The sequence below is a fragment of the Mobula hypostoma genome, chromosome 5, assembly GCF_963921235.1.
Source record: "Mobula hypostoma chromosome 5, sMobHyp1.1, whole genome shotgun sequence".
Classification (NCBI taxonomy): domain Eukaryota; kingdom Metazoa; phylum Chordata; class Chondrichthyes; order Myliobatiformes; family Myliobatidae; genus Mobula; species Mobula hypostoma.
The window spans coordinates 178,907,086-178,932,446 of NC_086101.1; the positions used below are offsets into that span (position 1 = coordinate 178,907,086).

The window sequence follows — 25,361 nt, forward strand, 5'->3', positions numbered from 1 at the left end:
GGAATATTTGTGGTAATATTACTATGTGTTGCATATGAGTTATATGTACCGTGTTGCATATGAGTTATATGTACCATGTTGGGCATCTTGGTCTGGAGGAACATTGGTTCATTCGACAGTATACATGTGTATGGTTGATTGACAATAAACTTGAACTTGGTTTGACTTGATATCAGAGCAGACAGGAAACTTTGAAGGAGCGTGGACATTGGATGTTATCGGAAGTGATTGAAGGATTTCAACAAAGAATATAATATGGTGAACTTTGCAACTGAGAAAGAATATGGGATTGCCACCAGCTAGAAAATGCCAGGTAATATTGTGAGGCAGCTTTACTTTGGACCTCAGCTTGAGGTGCAAGCTAAGATTTTATTCAATAAGGCCTGGAGGGCTTCGAATAGATTCTGACAAAAACCAGGAGGCCTGTGCATTAGAAGGAGAAGGAAAAGGGAAAGCTTAAGGACTTGAGTGATAAAGGCAAGAGGCCCAGCCTCATGTATTTATACACATTTTAGTCCATATCTCTACTTTAACCTCAAAGTTTATTTTCTGTATAATCGTGTATTCTTCTAACAGTTGAATGTTGTTATTTTGGTGCATGTTGCATCAACACACCACAGCAAATTCCTAATACATTTAAATGTACATGGCAAAGATCTTTAAAGCTTTGTAATTATGAGTAATTTGATCTGTTTTGAGTCAATAACTTTAGCCACAGAATAATTATTTATGTAAAACTTTCTATGTGAAATATTCAGAAACTCTGCTAAGATCAACAGAATTTCAAGGTTAATCATGATTGAGAGTTTAAGATGTGTCTTTGTTCATTAAAAATGTACTGAAACAGGGTTGTTCTTTTTGTATTAATTACGTTCTCTAAATGACAACCAGAAGCCTGTGACTTCTTGTCTCATGCAATTCGACATGGGAATAACATAACACACTACTCTCCCAACCAAAATACTCTCTCAACCAGGCCTGGACTAAATATACCTCAGACATCCAATCAGGTTTCCAAAATCACATTAATGTTAAACCACTCCTCGCAAGCACTCACAAACAAACACACACTCTCAACTTCCTGCTGCAGAGAAAGCCAAAGTCAATATGTCTAGAAGTACCTCAGTTGACAATCATTTAACCAAATCGTTTCAAAATAAGATTCTTTCAGAAAATTTCGAAGAACCAACCAACACGGTATATATACTCCGGGGGATCCTCCAAGGTCAGTATAATTGCCTCAGGAAGACTTATGACAGTACCAGGTAACTGAACAAACTTGTCTTCTCTTCAGCATACGGTTGACCAATAACTCAGAGCAGATTTGATGGGCCGAATAGCCTAATACTGCTCGTATGTCTTATGGTCAAACTCCTATCATCCAAGAGGGGCAAGAGACTTTGGCTCCCCTCCCCCTGACCCCAAATATTTTTGAAACCCACTTATCTCCCAAACTAACTGCATTTGGCCTTTTCCATTGTCTTCTCGATACTGTTCCTATGGATTTGTGACTCGCTGTCCAGAAGGGGACTCAAGCTTGGTATCAGACAGGGATTCTGGAATGTTTATTTGCAATTATCTAGTCCTTTACTTTTTTGGAATCTCTTTGAGCAGCATTCCAAGCACTTCCAATAATTCAGGCAAAGCTTTAAATGTGACTAAATAAGCTTGAAGCAGAAATCCTATGAAAGCTTCCCATGAAATATGGTATGCCAAATCAGCAAGTGAGATTCTTTTCCCCTTTTCTGACTTGCTAATTGAAGGTAAGTATTGGGATCCACCTTCCCATCATCCCCCTCTTATCTGGTTCCACATACCACCCTCTGACTCTATCATCCCCCCTCCCTGCCCCCACCTGGGCCAACTGCCCATTTTTGTTTCCTTATCTATTTCCACCTATCACCCGACAGACTGTCTCAAAACATCCCCCTTCCCCGCTTGGATCCAATTGCCCATCATCCCCCACCTGACCTGTTTCCACCTATCAACTTCCAGCTCCTAGCTCACCCCTCCTCCTCAACTCCTTGCACTAACCACCTGCCCTCTACTCTCCTGAATCCTGATGCAGGGTCTCAATCTGAAATGTGACCATTCCTTTGCTTCAATGGATGATGCCTGATTGACTGAATTACTCCAGTAATTTGTTTTCTTGCCTCTCAAGTCTATCTGAACATGAATCCTGCAGATCGTTACCTTTGTATTATGGTCCCAGCAGATCTTCCTCCATATTTCAATATTAGGAAGAAAAAGACAGGGATTTTTATATAACCTTTCTCATCCCTTTCAGAATGCTCTTGCACTTTACAGTCAATGAAGTACTTTGAAAGTGCTGTAACCTGTAAATAATTTTTATACTGTAAGCTCCATGGGCAGCCCAGTAGTTTAATCAATAGAGCCATCTCTTGACAGCACCAGAAGCCTGGGTTCAATCCCAACATCAGGTGCTGTGTATGCAGAGTTTTTCTTTCTCCCTATGACTGTATGGATGATGCAAATTTCTCCCACATTTCAAGGATGTACCTGTTACGCTAACTGGCCAAAATATGTTCCCATTTGTGAGTGCGGGAGTGGTAGAACCTGAGTGGGGTTGATGAGAATTTGGAGAAAATAAAAGAAATGGAATAAGTATAGAACTGGCATAAAAGGTTGATAGTATGTGTTTGATGGTCAATTGGCCTGTGACTGTACTTTATCTCCACATGCATGGCCTGTAATTACTAACATCTCCAAATAGCCTAAAATTTCCTTTCTTTTGCCTTCCTCCCTTCTTAAAGAGCAGAGTGACATTGGAAAATTGCAGATGTCACTCCACTCTTTAAGAAGGGACGAAGGCAAAAGAAAGGAAATTATAGGCCAATTGGCCTAACCTCAGTGGTTGGGAAAGTGTTGGAGTCCATTATTAAGGATGGGGTTTCAGTGTACTTGGAGACTAATGATAAATTGAGTCAAAGTCAGCATGTTTTCTGTGAAGGGAAATGTCTGACAAATCTGTTAGAGTTCTTCGAGGAATTAACAAACAGGGTGGACAAAGGAGAGGCAGTGGATGTCATTTACTTGGATTTTCAGAAGGCATTTGATAAGGTGTCACTCATGCTTAACATGAGGAAATCCTGTGGCATTACAGGAAAGATACTGGCATGAATAGAGGAATGGCTGACAGGCAGGAGGTAGCAAGTGGGAATAAAAGGGGCCTTGTCTGGTTGGCTTCCAGTAACTAGTGGTGTTCCTCAGGGGTCAGTATTGGGACCACTACTTTTCACATTGTTCATCAATGATTTAAATAATGGAATCATGGCTTTGTGGCAAAGTTTGCGGATGATATGAAGCTAGATGGAGGGGTAGGTAGTGATGAGGAAGCAATGCAGTTGCAGAAGGACTTAGACATATTGGAAGAATAGAAGTTGGAATACAGTGTTGAGAAATGTATGATAAAGGAACAGAAGGGCAGAGAAAATTCAAAATATCAGAAGTGCAAAGGGACTTAGAGTCCTTGTGCAAGAGTGCCAGAAGGTTAATTTACAGGTTGAGTCTATGGTAAAACATTGCAAAATGCAATGTTGGCATTAATTTCAAGGAAAATAGAATATAAGCACCAGGAGATAATGCTGCGGCTTTATAAGATACTGGTCAAGGAGCAGTGTCATTTAAAGCCTCAGCATTATCTCCTGAGTATTGTCAACAGTTTTGGCAGCCATATCTCAGAAAGGACGGGTTGTCATTGGAGAGGTTCCAGTGGAGGTTTATGAGTATAATTCTGGGAATGAATGGTTAACATATGAGGAGCATTTGGTAGCTTTGGGTCTGTACCACTGGAATTTAGAAGAATGCAAGAGGATCTGATTGAAACCTACTGAATGTTGAAAGGACTAGATAAGGTGGATGTGGAGAGGATGTTTCCTGTGGTGGGGGTGTCCAGAACTAGATGGCACAGCCTCAAAATTGAGGGGTGACCCTTTAGAACAGAGGTAAGGGGGAACTTTGTTAGCCAGAGAGTAGTGAATCTGTGGGACGCTCTGCCACAGACAGCTGTGGAGGCCAAGACCGTGGGTATATTTAAAGTGAAACTTGATAGTTTCTTGATTGGTCAGAGCATCAAAGGTTATGGCAAGAGGTCAGGTATATGGGGTTGAGTGGAATCTGGAATCAGCCATGATAGAATAGTGAAGCAGACACGATGGGCTGAATGGCCTATATCCAATGGTCTTATTTCTCTATGTTACTGTTTATAGCAATGTGATACTGATCAAATTATCAGTTTTACAGAAATACTGATGAAAGGATAGGTAGTGATCTTTATACCATGGATTACTCCATTGCTCTTCCTCAGAATAGTCCATGGTTTTTATTAATTGCATTGAAGGGAGGAAGCAGCATCTCCCACAGGACATTGACCTTCAGTACTGCAACCAAACTTTAGGTTATTTTGCTCAAATCGCTAGTTGGAAATAGCAGCAAGAGTGAAAATACTGCCAAGTGAGCCAAGATTTTCAAAGCATTTCTGTTCAGTTCACCAGCAAGCAGAAAAGCAGGATGAAGTAAGCAAGATTGCAGACTCAGTGACTCTGTTTATTGAGGATATATAAAAAGGTTTACAAAACTACTTCGTTCACTTCTTTTACATCATCTTTTTGTTTCAACTGTGGTTCTGCTACTGTTGGAGCCTGCGATCTACATTTTGGTGGTGTGTTTTTGGGCTGATTGACCGATCTGGCGTTTGGCTGGGTCTGAAAGGGTTAGTTGAGGCTTCGAGTGAAGTGTGCGGCCCCGAGGCCAATAAGCTTGGCAAGCCCGTAATTAACTGCATTTCTTGTCGATCTCACTGATTAAAGCACCGAGGAAGATTGAAATCATCAAGGCGAGGGGGTGGTCTGCGACATCTCACTCGCTGCTCCTGGAGGAAGGTGTCTATGTGTGATGGTCTCTTTCTGTCTCCTTCTTGCTTGAAGTAAGATCCCTGTATTGGAATGGTCTCTTTCCCTTGACGTTGTCAGAGGATGGTGCCTGATTTCCAGGTCTTGGGCACGGTTTAATCGACACATTTTTATGGATTGGACTCTGTAGTTTAGATTAGATTAGATTAGATTAGTTCATGTTATAATGTGTTTCTGGTTTCTAGTGGCACTTTTTTTTTGTTGCTACTTTGGGCGATTTTGATTGGGCTGCCTGCAGATAACAAACCGAGCCGAACTGAACAGATTCACCTACGCTCTGTCCGCCAGAGGAAGCAGGATCTCCCAGTGGCCGCACATTTTAATTCCACGTCCCATTCTCATTCCAATATGTCAATCCATGGGCTCCTCTACTGTCGAGATGAAGCCACACTCAGGTTGGAGGAACAACACCTTATATTCCGTCTGGGTAGCCTCCAACCTGATGGCATGAACATTGACTTATCTAACTTCGTTAATGCCCCTCCTCCCCTTCTTACCCCATCCCTATTTATTTATTTGTTGTTTTTTCTCTTTCCCTCTCACAATAACTCCTTGCCTGTTCTCCATCTTCCTCTGGTGCTCCCCTCTGCCTTTCTTTCTTCCAAGGCCTTCTGTCTAATGATACTCTCCCTCCTCCAGCCTTGTATCCCTTTTGCCAATCAACTTTCCAGCTCTTGGCTTCATCCCTCCCTCTCCTGTCTTCTCCTATCATTTCGGATCTCCCCGCCCCCCACTCCCACTTTCAAACCTCTTACTATCTCTTTTTTCCGTTAGTCCTGATGAAGGGTCTCGACTGGAAATGTTGACTGTACTTCTTCCTATAGATGCTGCCTGGCCTGTTGCGTTCCACCAGCATTTTGTGTGTGTTGCTTGAATTTCCAGCATCTGCAGATTTTCTCGTGTTTCCGAACTGAATATGCCTGGACTCTTTCGATTTATGTGTTCTATTTTCTGTGTTTTTTTTGTTGCTGCTTGCACGATTTGTTTATTTTCCTGCATGGTGGGGTGGGGGACGGAGCTGTTGATGTTTTTCTTAGAATGTGTTCCATGGTTTTCTTTGTTTCGTGGCTGTGAGGAAGACAAATCTCAGGCTTGTATACTGTATACGTACTTTGATAATAAATGTACTTTGAATCTGTGACGGAGCTCTGCTCCCTTTCCCCAGATGGTAGATTTGACATTCCTGTTCTACAAAAGCAAATGGCACTTATATAGACATTGAAGAAATAAAATCTTCCAAAATGCTCCACAAAAGTACAGTTAGAAAGTGGGGGGGACTGATATTAAAAGCAGGGTTTTCTTACTAATTTAAAATCATGGAAGATATACTTTGAAGCATTTGAAGGGAGGGTATACATTTTCCTTTCTGTTGGAATGACCCGTTTTATAAAGGATATTTTTTCCCCTGGAATAAAAAGGCCTTAAAGCTCTGTTTTCCTGTGCAATTTAATCTGCTTTAAGTGTTGATCTATTTCCTTTAGCCTCGGAATGATTACTTATTTAAATCTTATTATGTGAAATATTCAGAAACTCCACTGAGATTACCAGAACTTTAAGGAACTGGAATTGGTTTATTATTGTAAATATTTAAGGTACAGTGGAAAGCTTGTCTTGCATACTGTTTTACAGATTGATTCATTTCACAGTGCATTGAGGTAATGCAAGGTAAAATAAGAACAGAATGCAGAATGAAGTGTAACAGTTACAGGGGGTGCAGTGCAGGTTGACAAACTTAATGCTAATCAAGAGTTAATGATAATCAAGAGTTCATGGTAACTCTCTGACCATTAAAAACCTGCAGTCTTGTAGTTACCAAGCAGGGCTGGCCTATCTCTGTTAAAACACATTCTGGAAGTGACACCACTTGGAGCCTGTGATTTCTCGTCATATGTAACCTGTCATGGGATTGCATATCCGCACTGCTTTCCCAGCCGAAGTGCTTAATATAACAAGCCAGGGGTAAAAATACTCAGGCATCCAATCCGATCTGCAAAATCATGCTAACGTTAAGCCACTCCCCCCCAACACACTCACAAACAAGCGTGCTCTAGCAACTCCCTGCTGCAGAGAAAGCCAAAGTAAACATGTCCAGACATACCTCAGTTCACAGTCATTGCAGTAAACGTAAGAGTCTTCCAGAAAGATTTGAAGAATCAGCAAACAAAAGAAAGATAGTTTGGGGAATCCTCACCAGCCAAGGTCAGTACAAGTTCCACATGCTAATTTGTGATTTGACATTACTGCATTACTGAACTTACACCTTTTCCTTTGGAAAATTTTAATGTTGAAAGCCAGGTAAATACCACCTGGCACCTAGGGAATTAGCCAGACTTGTTCTAAAATTAGGCCTCAGCTGACATTTCTGTGGGTAGCAAATTTTGCTCTGGATCTAAAGGTGTGAGGTTTGACTGACTCCTCAGAGACTTCTGCATACAAATATGGGCTGACCTTCCAAGGGAGCTCTCCACTTCTCCTAGAGTCATCCTTTGGAAGGCAGGTTCAACTGAGAGGCTTTATTTTAAAGAAAAATCTTCCTTACTTTCAACGAAGCACAAGGATATTCTTCCTGTTAAGTTCCCCCATTCTCTTATTCTGGCTTCATCCCCCTTCCTTTCCAGTCCTGATGAAGAGACTTGGGCCAAAACGTTGACTTTTGAATAGATGCTGCCTGGCCTGCTGAGTCCCTTCAGTGTTTTGTGTGTGTTACTCTGGATTTCCACTATCTACATTATCTTTTGAGTTTATACAGATTATTTGGTCTTTATCACTTTAATCTGTGGGAACTCGTGAAAACTGGTTGCTGGGTTTCGTATGTTAAAATAGTGACTAAAATTGAATGTTATGCAATAGCTGTGTAACATTATACATTCCAAACTATAATTTATAAATGCAAGATCTTCTTCCTTAGCAGATCTTTTTCAGTGAGGTATGACTGGCTGATACAATATTGGGTGGCTTCCACTTTAAGACCACAGGACCATAAGATATAGGAACAGAAGTAGGCGATTTGGCCCATTGAATCTGCTCCACCATTTCATCATGGCTGATCTAATTTTCCTCTCAGCTCCAATCTCCTTGCTTTTCCCTTATATCCCTTCATGCTCTGACATCTCAAGAATCTATCAGCCTCTGCCCAAAATATGCATAAAGACTTGCCCTCCACAGCTGTCTGTGGCAATGAATTCCACAGATTCACCACTCTCTGGATAAAGAAATTACTCCTTATCTCCGTTCTAAAAATACATCCCTCTATTCTGAGGTTGCATCCCTTGGTCTTACACTCTCCCACCATAGGAAACATCCTCTCCACATCCACTCTTGTCAAGGACTTTCACCATTTGATAGGTTTCAACTGGATCAGCCCTTATTCTTCTGAATTCTAGTGAATACAGCCCCAAGTTTTCAAAAGCTTTTCATGTGATAAGCCATTCAATCCTGAAATCATTTTCGTAAACCTCCTTTGAAACCTCCCCAGTTTCAGCTCATCCTTTCTAAGATAAGAGGCCCAAAGCTGCTCATAATACTCCAAGAGAGGCCTCACCAGTGCTTTATAAAGTCTCAATGTTACATCCTTGCTTTTATATTCTAGTCGTCTTGAAAAGAATGTTAACATTACATTTGCCTTCCTCAACCCAGACTCAACCTGTAAATTAACCATTAGGGAATCCTGCAGAAGGGTTCCCAAATCCCTTCGCACCTCAGGTTTTTTTTTGCATTTTCTCTCCATTTAGAAAATATCCTATCTTTTTATTTCTTCTACCAAAGAGCATGTCCATACACTTCCCAACACTGTAATTCATCTGCTACTTCTTTGCCCATTCACCTAATCTAAGTGAATGTAGCCTCACTACTTCCTGAAAACTATCTGCCCCTCCACCTATCTTCCTGTTGTCTGAAAAATTTGCAATAAAGCCATCAATTCCATCATCCAAATCATTGACATATAACTTAAAAATAATCGGTCCCAACACAGACCCCTGTGGAACACCACTAGTCATTGGCAGCCAGCCAGAAAAGGCTCCCTTTATTCTCTCTTTACCTCCTGCTATTCAGCCACTGCTTTACCCATGTTAGTGTCTTTCCTGTAATACCATGGTCTCATAACTTGTTAAGCAGCCTCATGTCTAGCACCTTGTCAAAGGTCTTCTGAATATCCAAGTACACAACATCAACCAATTCTTCTTTGTCTATCCTGCTTGTTATTTCTTCAAAGAATTCCAACATATTAGACAGGCAAGACCTTCCCTTGAGCAAACCATACTGATGACAGCTTACTTTATCATGTGCCTCCAAGTACCCTGAAAACACATCTGGAACAATTGAGTCCAATACCTTCCCAGCCACTGAGGTCACTCTAAATGAGATATAATTTCTATTTTTCTGCCTCCCCCCCTTCTTGAACAGTGGACTGGCATTTATAATTTTCCAGTATTCTGGAACCATTCCAGAATCTAGTGATTCTTAAAAGATCATTACTAATGTCTCCAGAGTCTCTTCATCTGCCTCTTTCAGTACTCTGGGTGTTCACCATCTGGTCCAGGTGACCTACCTATGTTGAGACCTTTCAGTTTCCCAAGAACCTTCACCCTAGTAATGGTACCTTCACACACTTCATGACCCCTGATGCCTGGAACTTCAGCTATACTGCCATTGTCTTCCACAGTGAATGCTGATGCAAAATACTTATTCAGTTTGTCCACTATTTCCTTGTCCCCCATTACTACCTCTCCAGCATTGTTTTCCAACAGTCCAATATTCACTCTCGCCTCTCTGACTGTTCATGTATCTGAAGAAACATTTGGTATCCTCTTTAATATTATTGGCAAGCTTACTTTCATATTCCATCTTTACCTTCTAGATAACTTTTTTAGTTGCCTTCTGCTGTTTTTTAAAAGCTTCCCAATCCTCTAACTTCCCACTGATTTTTGCTCTATTATATGCCCTGTGTTTGGCCTTTATGTTGGCTTTGACTTCTCTTGTCAGTCACAGTTGTGTCATCTTGCATTTAGAATGCTTCTTCCATTTTGGGATGTATATCCTGTGCCTTCCAAATTGCTTCCAGAAATTTCAGCCATTGCTGTCCTGCTGTCTTACCTGCCAGTGTTCCTTTCAAATCAATTCTGACCAATTCCTCTCTCATGCCTCTGTAATTCCCTTAACTCCACAATAATACTGATACGTATGACTTTAACTTCTCCTTTTCAAATTTCAGGGTGAATTTGACTATATTATGATCACTTGACCCTAAGTGTTCTTTTACCTTAAGCTCTTAATCAATACCATTTCATTGCACAGCACCCAGTCCAGAAAGGCTAATCCTCATGTTAGCTCAGACACGAGCTGCTCTAAAAATCCATCTCGTAGGCATTCTAGAAATTGCTCCTCTTGGGATTAAACATAGCAACATATAACCAAGTGTCTCAGTGTTGTTGATAGATTGTTCAAAACTGCTACATCCTGATCCACAAGCTGGAGTCTTTCAGTAGATCCTTTGTTTCTGCTTCAGCATAAAAGATGTTTGAAGAACTCAGCAGATCAGGCAGCATCTGTGGACAGAAATGGACAGTAGATGTTTAGGATCAAGACCCTTCTTCAGCCTGGAATCTTCAGCCTTCAGTTGGAGCCTCTTATCTATTGCTCCAGATCCCAGCATCTGTAGTCTCTTGTTTCTCCATTGTTTCATCTTGGACTTTGCATCCAAACTTTATCTCTTTCTATCTTGATTATTCTTTCTTGCCACAGCAAGTCCCCTTCCCCTCAACAAGTGAAACTTCTCATGTTATCTGCCACAGTGACAGTTCCTGGTCCTAAATGCTTCATTTTTACCATGGTTCTCCAATCTCTCTACACATCTATCCCACTGAGGATTGCCTATGGGCTCTTCACTTATAGTCATTGAACACTACAGCACAGAAACAGGCTATTTAGCCCATCTACTCCATGCCGAACTATTCAGCTGCCTAGTCCCATCAACTTGCATCTCAGCCATAGCCCTCCATACACCTCTTATCCATGTACCTATTCAAATATCTCTTACATGTTGAAATCAAACCTGCAGTCACCACTTCTGTTGGCAGCTCATTCCACACTTTTACCAGCCTCTGAGCAAAGAAATTCCTCCTCATGTTCCCCTTCAACGTTTCACCTTTCACCCTTAACTCATAACCTCTAGATCTAACCTGACTCAACGTCAGTGGAAAAAGCCTCCCTGGATTTACGCAACCTATACCCATCACAGTACGCCACATTAGCGTAGCAGTTAGCTCTTAGTATCAGATTTTGGGTTTCAATTCCAGTGTCATCTGCAAAGGGTCTATACGTCCTGTCCGTAGAATGTGTGGGTTTTCCCTGGGTGCTCCAGTTTCCTCCCACAGTCCAAAGACGTATTGTGTAGGTTAATTGCTCATTGTAAATTGCCCAATGATTAGGTTAGGGTTAAATTTGGGTTGTCAGGGATTGCAGGTGCAGCACAGATCAAGAGGCTATTCTGTGCTGTATCAACATACTTGTAACCTCTATCAAATTTCCCCCTATACAGAAACTCATTCAGTCCCTCTCCACCCCTATACTCTGCTGGCTGTCTGTCAGGAAAATAGTTGCCTGGTGTTTTGTTTGGCATTCCACACCATCATACCCCAGAAAATGGTGGAGAAACTGTCTTCACTAGATTTCAACACCTCCCTCTGCAATTGGATACTGGACATGTTAACAGTAAGGTGATAGTCATTCCGTGAGGGCAGCAGTGTCTCTTGTCCTATTACAATGAGCACTGGTGCTCCCCAAGGCTGTGTGCTCAGCCCGCTGCTGTTCATACTGCTGACACAGGGCTGTATCAGGATCCAGCTCGAACCGTGTCATCAACTTTGCGGTTGACATAACAGTGGTTGGCCTTTTCAAGAACAATGACGAGACAGAGTATAGAGAGAAAGTGGAGCGGCTGGTGGATTGGTGTGAGAAGAACAACCTCAGCCTGAAGGTGGAGAAGACAAAGGAAATCATTGTGGACTTCAAGAAGGTGCAGCCAACTCATCCTCCATGGTTCCTCCATAGAGAGAGTTAAATGCACCAAGTTCCTGGGAGTTCACATCACGGATGACCTCACCTGGTCCCTTAATATCACCTCCCTGACAAGAAGGCACAGCAGCTCCTCCACTTCCTAAGAAGACTGAGGCAAGCAAGGCTCCTATAACACGCCCCCCCCCCCCGGCACCAAATTAACTGTGTTTTACAGGAGCACCATTGAGAGCATCCTGACAAGTTGTGTCTCCATCTGGTATGGGAGCAGTCAAGCATCAGACCTGAAGTCCCTACAAAGGACTGTGAGAACAGCTGAGAAGATCATCAGGGTAACCCTACCATCCATCAGGGACATTTATCAGGAGCGCTACATACGTAGAACCCTTAGTATTATTAATAATCCCACCCACCCATCCTGCATCCTCTTTGACTTTCTACCATCAGGCAGGAGACTCCGATGCATAAAAACAAGATCGGTCGGGATGAGAAACAGTTTCTTCCCCCAGGTCATTCGGCTTCTGAACTCCCAGCCACATCGTATTCAAAGTGTCACTGGTTAATCTGTTCCGTACTGAATGATATTTAATATAAATGCACTTTAGTTTGTCACTTTCCTGTGATTTGTCTGTAGATTTTATCCTTACGTTCATAAGTTATCCTGTGTTATGTGTAGTGCTGTGCTTCATGCGCTGGTTCAAAGAAACATTGTTTGGTTTCTATATACATTATATATGTTACATACATGTACGTAGTTAAATGACAATAAACCTCACTTGTCACTTTTCCTCATTAATCTGATCTATTAACCTGATTCACTGCTGATGATGTGGTCTCCGGTTAGCAGGTATATTTGATGCAAACAGGATGATGGATTTTCAGAAAATGTCCTTTGAGCCCAGAGCTTCCAGCCTGCCTTCAATTTAATTCTCCATCTTGCTCCCTCTCTGACGTCTTTCACTTTGACCTCCCACACTATTCCAGTGAAGATTAGTTCTGCTTTCACTTTGGCACATTCGGGCCTTTACTACTCAATTGCAACCGGCAAGCAAAAAATAACTTTGGAGCCTGAAAACCTTTATGCTGGAAACACCGAGAAGACAATCTGATGAAAGATTATGCAGATGATGCATGGGTTCCTGCTCCACAGATGCTCTCAGATATACTGGTTATTTCGACCACTTTTGTTTGAACTGGATCATTGATTCAATGGCTTTGTGTCTGCAGAACTGAATTTCACACTTTCAGATAATCGGCCCCGCTGGAATTGTCTCTCACATTTCTAGCATTCTTCATAGAGGAGTATGCAAACCATCAGGGGCACGTATAGGAGACACACAGTCAAGAGGACTAGAATATATAAACAAGTATGTCATAAGGCATTGGTCAGGCCACATTTGGAGCATTGTGAGCAGTATTAGGCTCCATATCTAAGGAAGAATGGGCGAGTACTGTAGAGTTTCCAGAGGCAGTTAACAGGTATAATCCAGGAAATGAAGAAATTATGTTTAATGGCTTTAGCCTGTCCTCACTGGAGTTCAAAAGAATGGCAGGGGGTGGATCTCATTGAAATATTGAAAGGCCTGGATAGAGTGGACATGAAGAGGATGTTTGCAATAGTGGGATAGTCTAGGACCAGAGGGCACAGCCTCAGAATAGAAGGATGTCCGTTTAGAAGAGAGATGTGTGGGGAATTTCTTTAGCCAAAGGTTGGTGAATTTGGAATTCATTGCCATGGACAGTGGAGGAGATCAAGTCATTGCAACCTGAAACTTGCATCTTTTTCCTAATTTTTTTGCAGGTTTGATGAAAGTTTGTCACTCTGAATTTTTCATTCACTATCTCACTCCGGTAATACTGTCTGACCAGCTGAGTATTTCCAACATTTTCTGCGTTCATTTGTGGTGAGAACCCCTGACTCACACCGTAGTGAATTCAACTTATCCGTTCTGTAAATTCATCTGTTTAGAAATCATTTGCTCATTTAAATTACCACTATCATAGAATCATACAGCATAGAAATGGGCCCTTCAGCCCATCATATCTGTGCCATCCCTCAGGTACATGTCTATACAAATCCTATTTTTCAGCTCTTAACCCTGTGCCATGGCATTTTAGGTGTAGAAGTCATGAATGTTCTGAAGGAAGCTACATTCACCAAGCTGACCATCTGGACATTCCAGATTTCGGTGACCTCAAATACCCTCATAGGCTCCTGTCCTTTACTTTAAATGTATACCTTTCCTCATGGAAAAAAAGTTTCTGGTCATTTTTCCCTATCATTGATCTTCATAATTTTGTGTAGCTCGATCAGGTTCCTCATGAGTCTTATCTATTGCAAAGAAAGAGTCTTTCCAGTCTCTCTTCATAATGGAAATACCCATCCCAGCAAATATCATGGTGTACCTCCTCTGCAACTTCGTCAGTGCAATCACCTCCATCCTGTAGTGTGGTGACCAAACCTGTGCTGCCCACTGCAGATTTTTATAAAATTGTATGAATACCTCCTTCGTCTTATACTCACACAATATTTAAGAAGCATATGGACAACCAGTTCATAGTTCAAAGTACACAGCCTCAGCCTCAGTGCAGCGAAGAACAGAGTAAACATCATGGAGCAACGAGCAGAACTGGCCCAATCCATAGAACATAGAACATAGAATAGTACAGCACAGTACAGGCCCTTCGGCCTACAATGTTGTGCCGACCCTCAAACCCTGCCTCCCATATAAGGCCCCACCTTAAATTCCTATATTCCAATCCATGCCTCTGATCCCGACACCTTGCCCTGTCAATCCATGGTCCGGTATTTAAATTATCCCAGCATTGGGTAGTTCCTCACTCTGGGACGCAGGCCTTGTCACATTGATATCCTTTGGCTCTAAACCCCGCTGCCACGTTTCAGCCAATACCCAACCTTTCCCAATCGGCCCGGCGCTTATATCGATCAAATCTCGCTCTTGGTTTAGAATTTGAATTCCAAAGTATAGTCGACTGTAATTGAGTGCTAGGAAATGGAATTAGCACTTAGAGTCATACAGCATGAAAACAGGTCCAACTGGTCTATGCCGACCGAGATTCCCATCCAAGCTAGTCCCATTTGCCCACATTTGGCTCATATCCTTCTAATCCTATCCTATCCTATCCATGTACCTATCCAACTGGCTTTTAAATGCGAACAATGTACCTTATTCAACCACTTCATCTGGCAGCTCATTCACACACTAACCACCCTCTGGGTGAAAACGTTGCTGTGAAAAACTTCATGTCAACATAGTCATGGTGGGGCAAAGGCCCCTTTCAATACTGTATGAATCTTTGATCATAATGTCTTGTCTTCCCCAAACCATAATTTTTGTTCTATTCCAAACACAAGAAGATCTGCAGATGCTGAAAATCCAAAGCAACACACACAAAACACTAGAGGAACTCAGCAGGCCTGGCAGGATCTGAATATCTGAATACTTCTGGTATTTGCCTCCTCCCCAGTCTCATTCACCATTGTCCATTCCTGCTTCCCTCTCTCACCTTATCTCCTTACTTGCCCATCAGCTCCCTCTGGCGCTGCCCCTTCTTCCATGGTTTTCTAACTTCTCCTATCAGATTCCCTCTCTTCCTGCCTTTTATCTCTTTCACCAATCAACTCCCAACTCTTTACTTCACCCTTTCCCCCATCCCAGTTTCACCTATCACCTGCTATCTCCTACTTCTTCCTCCCCTCATCCCACCTTCTTACTCTAACCACCCTCTGGGTGAAAACGTTGCTGTGGAAAACTTGATGTCAACATAGTCATGGTGGGACAAAGGCCCCTTTCAATACTGTATGAATTCTCATTTGTTTTTCCCAGTCCTGATGAAGGGTCTCGGCCCGAAACGGCCGACTGTTTACTCTTTTCGATTTTTGTTCTATTCGTAGTTTTGGAAGAGGTATCAAAGCCTGCCTGAGTGTACGTATTCACACTTGAATTGGGAACTGGAGCTCATTAGAGGATGTGACTGAGAATGCTGTTAAAGAAGCTGTTAAAAGTGGACAGTGATATATGAAGGACAATGTGTACTGGGAAAAGAACTCCAGAGTGCAGGAATTAATTGGGAACAACTGTCCTGGATTTGATGGCATCAGGCAACTGTTACATAAACATGTTTTCACACTAACTTTAATAGTTCACCACTACTTAACTCATGGAACAAATGCAAGGCGTAATGTGTCCTATGAGCTTTGTACCTAATCCGTCTTTCCTTTGAGTATAATTCCTTGCTAGTCCATATGGGTTTCTCCTCCCTTCCCCTCCCTTGAGCGCATCCACATGGAGCGCTGCCATGGGATAGCAGTACCCATCGTCACACGGCCCGCCATCTAGGCCATGTTCTCTTCTTGCTGCTGCCATCGAAAAGCAAGTACAGGATCTGTAAGTTCACCAGCAGTTTCAGGAACAGTTATTACCCTTCAACCATCGGGCTCCTGAACCAGTGTGGACAGAATAACTTAATTCACCTCAACTCTGAACGGATTACACAATTTACAGATTCACTTTCAAGGACTATGTGATTCATTTTCTCAGTATTATTTATTTATTGTTATAAGCACAATTTATCTTCTTTTGCACATTGGTTGTCAGTCTTTGTTTATGTAAATTCTGTTCTATTTATTTATTTTCCTGTAAATGTCTGCAAGAAAATTAATCTCAAATTAGTATACGGTGACATGTGTGCAATTTAACAATAAACTTACTCTACTCTGTCCTGACTCAAGGCTCGTTCAAGCTATTCTTGAACCACTTACCAGGGAAGAGTAGTTGGAATGGTTTCCCATTGCCTATCATATGGCTTTGATCTTTGGAATGTTTCTTCAGAAGTAAATGTCCGGTCTGTTTTTGTGATGGGGTGAAGGAGAGAGAGCAACAAATTCTGGACTTGTACAGTATGTGGGGCACAATACTCAGAACCAGCATTTAGCACTTAGTATTTTCAGAGTAAACACTCTTCTTCTGATTTGAATTGGTAGAGCATGACTGAGCCAGTGCTGGTTCATACCAGATGCACAGATCCTGCTAAATGTAAAAGCAATTAGTTTGTGATGCAGCACCCATTTCTTGGCACAGACTGCATTGGGGCATGAACATTCACCCGATGGTCAAAATGCCAGAATTCTTGCAAAGCCTGACTCCTGTTAACATTCTCTAACAACAATGTCCAAGAAGCAGGAATTCTTGGAAAGCCTGACTCCTGTTAGTGTTCTGTAACAACACTAAGAAAAATGTTGGAATAAGATTTCAAAGCAGATAAAAATATTTAACTTTATCACTGTGACCTTGGCTTTGAAAATGATCACTTAGAACGTTGGCAAGTTAAATTGTAAACATAAGTAATTTTGTAGATGCTAGAAATCCAGAGCAACACACACAAAGTTCTGGAGGAACTCAACAGGTCAGGCAGCATCTATGGAGATGAGTAAATGGTGAATATTTTAGGCTGAGACCGTTTATCACGAAAGAATTTCATCAGGAAATTAAGTTGTAAAGTATATAAGTTGCTGTATGAGGGCATAAATAAAGTTGGGAAATCAAGAGCTGGAAGGTTAAGGTTTAAGATGAGAGGGAAAAGTTTTAATACAAAGTTGAGGGGCAACTTTTTTACACAAGGGGTGGTATGTGCTACCAGAGGAAGTGGTTAGGCTAGGTACTTTTAAAAGAGAATTGGACAAGTACATGGATTGGCAAGGTTTAGAAAGCTATAGGCCATATGTTGGCAAATGGGACTAGTTTAGATAAATTAATTATTCAGCATGGACCAGTTGCGCTGAAGGGCCTGCATCTGTGCTGTGTAACTGTACAGCTTCTTCCCCAAGGCTGTGAAACTTCTGAACTCCTTGCCACCACTCAGGTCTCATTACACATGAAGCACTAGTACCATTACAGGGTTTACTTTTTAACATGTGTTGTGAATGCACCTTATTGATTGTTAATGTACTAGTAATAATATTAGTTTATGTGTTATGTGTGTGAGTTATATATACTATGCTGTGCATCTCATTCTGGAGAAAGGTTGTTTCGTTTGGTGATATACATGCGTACGGTTGAATGATAATAAGCTGAACTTGAATTTAGACTTTAACTCTACAAATTTTAATAATAATCACTTTATTATTGTCACATGCTCTAAGTTACAGTGAAAAGCTTTGTTCTGCATGCTATCCACAGAGATCAGTTCATCACATCAGCACACTGAGATACTACAAGGGAAAACCAACAGCAGGATGCATAATGACAATTGTAGGAACAAACTGAAAAGCCACTCAGAGTTGGTGTTCAAAATAATGGGCAATTTATTTTTTAAAAAAACTGTGCGCACCGGGGGACCAGTGAAACCTGACCTACCTGAGAGTGAATTTGAAGCAGTTTTTTACGTTCTCACTTGACGAGTTTACCAGTAAGAATCCATTTTGAGAATCGAATGGCAGCTACAGGAAGACTTGCTAAGTAACACACCAGCTCCTGATTACAGTATAAAATGGTTATCCACAGGACTAACAGCAAATCCAATTTTCTATTACAACAATGGGTGCACACTGGAACATAATTAACCAAGTTCCTGAAACTTGGACATCATCATGTCTGCATTCCACGTCTTTACTTCTAGGCTTTGTCTGAGGTTCCCTGCAACCATATTGGTATAATTCACATCGCATTATTAGCCTTCACTCTTCTTTTCCAGACACTAACATACTGCTGCAGTTACAGAGAAAATGCAGTTCAGGAAGGCAATAAGGCCATGATGAGGTTGTGAGGTCTTATCTCACAAGAGGCATGTTCAATAGCAAGACACACATAATGCTGGATGAACAGCAGGCCAGGCAGCAAATGTTTTAGTTGTTACTTGCTATTTTGAATGTTTTGTACCTTGGCCCCAGAGGAAGGCTGTCTCGTTCGGTTTTATATATGTATGGTTTGAATGATGATTACACTTGATTTGATTGATTGATTGATTTTTTTCTGTGAGGAGAAGTAAAGAGTCTACGTTTCAGGCCAAGACCGTTCATCAGGACTGGAAAGGAGGGGGCTGAAGCCAGAATAGGAAGGTGGGGGAAGGGGGGAAATACAAGCTGATAGATGACAGATGAAACCAAATGAGTGGGAAGGTGATTGGATGGGCCACAGGGATGGAGGGGAGTGTGCCAGGGAGAAGGAGCTGGGAGATAAAACATAAAAAAGCAGAAATTTATAGGAGAGGACAATGAAATATAGAATAAAGGGATGGAAGAAGGAAACCAGAGAGAGGAGATGGGCAGGACATGAGAGCGGGGCAAGAGGATAGAAGGGGTAATCAGAATGGGAAATGGAAAAAGAAAGAAGAGGATAGGGGGAAAAAAGAGAGGAATAATTCCAGAAATTAGAAAAATCGATGCTCATGCCATCAAGTTGAAGGTTATCCTGACGGAATTTGGGTTGTTGCTCCTCCAACCTAAGTTTGGCCTCATCGTGGCAGAAGAGGAAACAAAGGACAAATGTGTCGGTATAAGACTGGGAAGTCGAATTGAAATGGCTAGCAACCGGGACATCTTGCTTTTTGTGGCAGAAAAAGCAGCCCTCAGATCTGTGTTGGATCTCACCGACGTAGAGGAGACCATACTGGGAGCACCGGACAGAATAGGTGATCCCAGGAGACTCATAGGTGAAGTACTGCTTCACCTGGAGGAACTGTTAGAGGCCCTGAATGGTGGTGAGGGAGGAGATGTGCAGGCAGGTATATCAATTTGATTCAATAGTGTTACAACAGCTGGTTAGAAGCTCTACTTGAACCTGCTGGTGCATGCTTTCAAGTTTCTATATCTTTTGTCTGATGGAAGGAGGGAAAGGAGAGAATGACCAGGCTGTATGGGTCTTTGATAACAATGGCTGCTTTACTGATGCAGTATGAAGTGTAGACGGAATCCATGGAGGGCAGGTAGTTTTAACCATAAGCACTTCCATTTTGCCGTTGGTGAAGTAGTTCACTGTTAGCATTCCATAATCAAAGTTGCTGTTTAGATGGGTTACAATGCATATGGATTCTGATACAGAATCCTCCAGAGGAGGTTCACAAGAGTGATCTCCAGTATGAAAGGGTTAACGCTTGATGGCTCTAGGAGTTTAGAAGAATAAGGAGGATCTCATTGAAACCTATCGAACATTGAAAGGCCTAGATAGAGTGGATGTGGAGAGGATGTTTTCTATAGTAAGCGAGTCTAGGACCAGAAGGCACAGTCTCAGAACAGAAGGATGTCCCTTTATAACAGAGGGTAGCGAATCTGTGGAGGTCATTGCCACAGACAGCTGTGGAGGCCAAATCACTGGGTATATTTAAAGTGAAGGATGATGAGTTCTTGATTAGTAAAGGCATCAAAGGGTATGGGGAAAAGGCAGGAGAATGGGATTGAGAAGGATAATAAACCAGTTATGATTAAATGGCAGAACAGATGGGCTGAATGGCCACATTCTACTCCTATGCCTTAAGGACTTACACGGTCGTGGTATATTTCTACATTATGGTTTCATAGTTCAGTTTGTGGAGGTTCAAAGTTCACATGAAGTAGAGGGTGTCGATGACAACTAGGCCCTGACAGAAAGAAGCTGGAGTTCGCTATTGCCAAAAGAGAATTCACGGAACTCCTGGCAGGATATGAACCCCAGCCACAAATCTTACAAGTGGTTTGAAGTGCCATGGGGAGATGGAGATTTAGGTACTGAATACAAGGCTTTCAGGGAAGAGTGAGTCATGCATAAAACTGATCGTGCCTTAGTGCTGTACCACAAACTTGCTGTAGATTCTGTTCACAAAAGGCTGTGGATTTCTGTGACAGCCTCCTTGTGCCATGAAATCAGTCTGTCAGACGAAGATCTATGAGCTCAGTTATCTAAGTATAGCACCAGCAGCTGACGCACGCTAGCAAAGGGCCTCGCAGTGGTAACTGCCTGCTGTGTTGTACAAGGTTAATGTCTTGCCTGCTGTTGCTGCAGACTGGGTCAGGATTGGGAACAGATTTGAGTTATGGTGTTAGACAAAAGGATTTGTTGGATCACCAAGAACTGGAAGATTTGTTGCTTTCTTTTTAACTTGAAGCACTTCTGAACAAAATGTAATAATAAATGCTTATTCAATGAATATCTGGGGCTAGCTTTTTAGATTTTTGGTTCAATGTGTGATGTTTACAGATTATAATTTTCTGGCAACATATTTACACTTGCTAATTACAACCTTATGCAAATTAATCAACTTTTGGTTTCTAAAATTATTCAGTTAAGCCTCATACTAGGTATTCTGTTAGGTGTCCATGTCAAATGTGGTTATCTAAAATGTACAATGTCTGTGTTTGTGAAAACTATGTTCTTAAATTAAAATGCCTGTGTGACATTATAAACTATATAGCAAGGCAGCTTTTATCTGTGTAAAAGGAACTAAGAATTATTTTTAAGTAGGTCTTCAGGGTGCATGTTCTTGCATTATGAGTTAAACCTGAAATATTTAAGGTCCACAAATACTGAGCTATATTTTGGAGCAGCAAGCAATCTGCTTGAAGAGCTCACTCTAAGTCCATTCCTCTTTTTTTACCAGTATCTCCTCTCTCTACTCCTCAGTCCTGTTGCAGAGTTGTGAGCTGAAATGTCGATGGTTCCTTTCCTCTCTCACAGACGCTGCTCAAGCAATGAGTTCCTCCAGCAGATTGTGTGTTGCTCCAGGTTCCAACATCTGTGAAGTTTTCTTCTTGACAACACTCCATCTGTAAACCCTTCTCCAACATCGTATATCATAAGTGTTTGACTTAACTGATGCATTCTGTGATTTATCAACAAATGTAAAGCTGTGTTTCAATTTGAACAGCACAGCATGTCATCTGAGGGAAACTACAAACATGCTCCCCAGATTTCTGAATTTTGCTCTGATTTATGTAATTTCACTTCTGTTCTAAATTTAGTATCCCTTCAAGGTCCTTGTCTCTCTATTTATATTGTTATTTTTTATTCAAAAAGTTGAAAAAAATATGCTGACTTACCTTCATCGAATGTGAGAGAAAATTGTGAAAATTACATTTTTTTGGGGCTGCTGTGTTCAAATTCAGCAAAGTATTTTGCTGTAAGTTAATACTGGGGATGGTTACAATCTCGGTTCGGTTGTACTTAGCTTATTGGGCTGAGTTGTTTTAAAAGGAACAGTGGATTGGTTTAAAGCATGAAGCCTATTTGCACAAAATGGCGATAAATTGCTGTGCTGTGGGCCTTGTTAGCATGTGGCGGGAATTCCCAATTCTTAACATATTCCTCTGTGAATAATCTCATAGATGAGCCAACTAGAGATGGATCATGCTATGGTCTGGAATGCAGCTGGTGTTGTCTTGGATATTGATTCAGGTTTGTTTTGTGTACACAGTTGTTCATTCTACTTTCTACTCAATCACAGAAAATGCTAAGGGAAAAAGACAGGTGCAATATTTAGGGAATGATGTTGAGGAGCTGGTTGGTTGTTAGTATGTTAACATAATTATCTCTGTTAACCTCCAGCTGAAAATTGATTGAGGCCATTTTTCAAGAAAAAGTTCCTAAATTTATGAAATTGACCTGTATCAGTTTCAGAATACTGCCTGTGGTTGATTCTGCACTAAACCAGCAGTTGGGAACCTAGTAACTTTGTTATGAAGGAAAAGCTCTCTCACGTAAATCATTGCAAGCCTCATTATCCAAAGGGTGTTGAAGTTCGGAGTCAACTTGAAATGTAAAAGCTGAGATCACTTGGTTCTTAGAGGGGTTAAGGAATATGGAGCCAAGTGGGTAAATGGGGTAGGGATGCAGATCAGTCACAATCTCACAGTGCATGATTGGGTTCATTCTGTGTTGCTGTTTTCCCATGCTTGTTGCTAGTCTGCTTTTATTACGCTTTGTAGAATAAGGTTATTTTAAAAACTGAACTGCAAACTTTAATATCTAGGCCTTGGTGAAACATTGCCTTGGTTTAACTTCCCAAGATGCATCATGTTAAATTCCATCTGTCATACCTTGGACAATTTCCCCAGTTAATATGGATCTTGTAATCTAAGATAACCTTCTTCACTTTCCTCCAAAACCCCCAATTTTAGTGTCATCTATATACCTGATAGATGACAGGTCAGGTAGACCTGATTGGGTTGAAAGGCCTGCATCCGTGTTCTATGGCTCTAAGTTAGATCTGATTTCTGTAAAGGAGGACAGGACATAGTAGGTGGCCTCATCATTTGTTTTGTAAACATCGAACCTCCATCTATCAAAATATGAGAGGTAAATTGATTTGTCTGTATTCTCACCAGGGAGATGTACTTAGGGGAATATGAGATGGAGGATCAGAGTATCATACTGGAGAATTGTTTCAAACTGCATTTCCTGTGAGACATTTATTCAGCAGACGTGTAGAATCTGGGAATCAAATTACAATTGCAGGCACCACAGTAGCGTAGCAGTTAGTGCGACGCTATTACAGCTTGAGTTCAGAGTCTGCAAGAAGTTTATATGTCCTTCCTGTGAGTGTGTGGGTTTCCTCTGGGTGCTCTGGTTTCCTCCTACATTCCAAAGATGTACTGGTTAATAGCTCATTGTAACTTATCCTGTGATCAGGCTAGGGGTTAATTAGGTGGGTTGCTGGGCAGTGTGGCAATATGGTCCAGAGGGGCCTGTTCCACACTTTATCTTTAAATTTAAAAAATGTTTAAGTCAATGTTATAATTTTGAAAACAAGTAGGTGGATTTGTACGTCATTGCCAAGAAGGAATGTTATTGGAACAGATAGTTCTGTACCGTGAGAACTGTGACAGAATTTACCAAAGGTCATTGGTGTCTGGACATATCCGTTTTAATTCCCTCTGTGATACCAGAAAGTATCTTGATTTCATAGAAATAAAATCTCTAATTATAGTCACGTAAATGATCTTCAGGAGAATTGTGTCCACAACAATGCAAGAAGTAGAATGAAGTATTAATTGATGAATGTAGGAAGACTATTGAGGCATATTTATTGTTATCTACATATTTTGATTTAGCTTAAGCATAAAATTAAATAATTTGTACTGGCATGTATATAATTAGTACTCTGGTGAAGAAAATTGACATTAATTTGGCAGAAATAGTATATCATTTGAGGGCTCAAGCCAGTACCTTATAAAAAGTACCTCATGATTGATACACGATATGATTTGTCAAATCTTAAAATAACTTCCTAAAAATGGAAAATTAAAGTTGTCACACTGATTACTTGTTTAATTCAATTATTGAATTATCCTGGTATGGGAGGAATGTTTTGTTAATTATTTTTTGCAGGCAAACTAACGCTCTTATCAGACAGATGATGTTATCCAATGGTAAAATAATCTCAAAAATTTACAGAAGTATTCAGCAGGCCAGGTGACTTCCAGTGAAAGAAGAAAACAGAATTAATGTTTCAGATTACTAAGTAATGGAGTGGGGAGTTGGTGGGGAAACGGAAAGGCCTGTGATAGGTGGGGAAAATATAGCAATAGGAATGTTTGAATATGGAAAATGTAAATGTTAATGGGTCCAATAAAGGAACAAAAGACTAATGAGTGTATGATAAATCAGAATCTGTGTTACTGCTTCTGTCACTACAGTCGCTTCCTGACCTGCTAAATATTTGTGGATTTCCAGCACTTTCAGTATTTTCTAGCGTGTAATAGAAAAACCTTTACCAGACCTTATGCCCTCTTTAACTACTTATTATATTTGTAGTTTTCTTTTTTTTTCAGGTTCTTGGGCTGACCGTTCACCTTTGCATGAGGCAGCCAGTCAAGGTCGCCTTCTGTCCCTCAAAACCTTGCTTGCACAGGTAACTGTCTAGTCTGTTGACGACCGGATTATATTCTGTAAGCCCTTGATTATTAGATTGATAGCCATTAAAGTCTGAGTAATGTTTCCACTTGAAGGTAAATTTATACTATTTCTTAATTATACCTTAACCCTGGGACAAAGAAAAATGCAGAACATGACAGAGGCAATTTTCAGAAGCCAAATAAAACATAGAACATAGAACAAACCAGCCCAGTACAGGCCCTTTGGCTAATGATATTGTGCCTAACTTTAACCTATGTACTCTTAGACCGGGGGTTCCCAACCTTTTTTATGCTATGGACCCCTTCCATTAACCATATTGGAAACTCCTGTTCTAGATCAATCTAACCCTTTCCTCCCACTCAGCCCACCATTTTTCTGTCATCCACCAGCCTATCTAAAAGTCTATTAAATGTTCCAAATGTATCTGCCTCGACCACCACCCTTGGCAGTGTGTTGCATGCACTCACCACTCTGTGTTTAAAAACCTACCTCTAACATTCCACCCAATACTTTCCTCCAGACATCTTAAAATTATGCCCACTCATATTAGCCTTATCCACCCCGGGAAAAA

The 25,361-nt window shown here is 41.1% G+C and overlaps 1 protein-coding gene across 7 annotated transcripts in view; it reads left to right on the forward strand.

The window, feature by feature from the left end:
* asb5b (ankyrin repeat and SOCS box containing 5b) overlaps positions 1 to 25,361 on the forward strand; it is a 91,694-nt gene that overhangs the window by 25,584 nt on the left and 40,749 nt on the right. For 3 of the 7 annotated variants that reach the window (XM_063049458.1, XM_063049460.1, XM_063049463.1), the window contains exon 2: positions 24,706 to 24,785. In XM_063049458.1, the coding sequence (XP_062905528.1) occupies positions 24,706 to 24,785 (80 nt within the window). Of the gene's footprint in view, positions 1 to 6,980; positions 7,131 to 17,322; positions 17,397 to 21,635; positions 21,778 to 22,260; positions 22,331 to 24,688; positions 24,786 to 25,361 lie in introns of those variants that run through there. The other 4 variants (XM_063049462.1, XM_063049461.1, XM_063049459.1 and 1 more) reach the window with 4 other exon arrangements.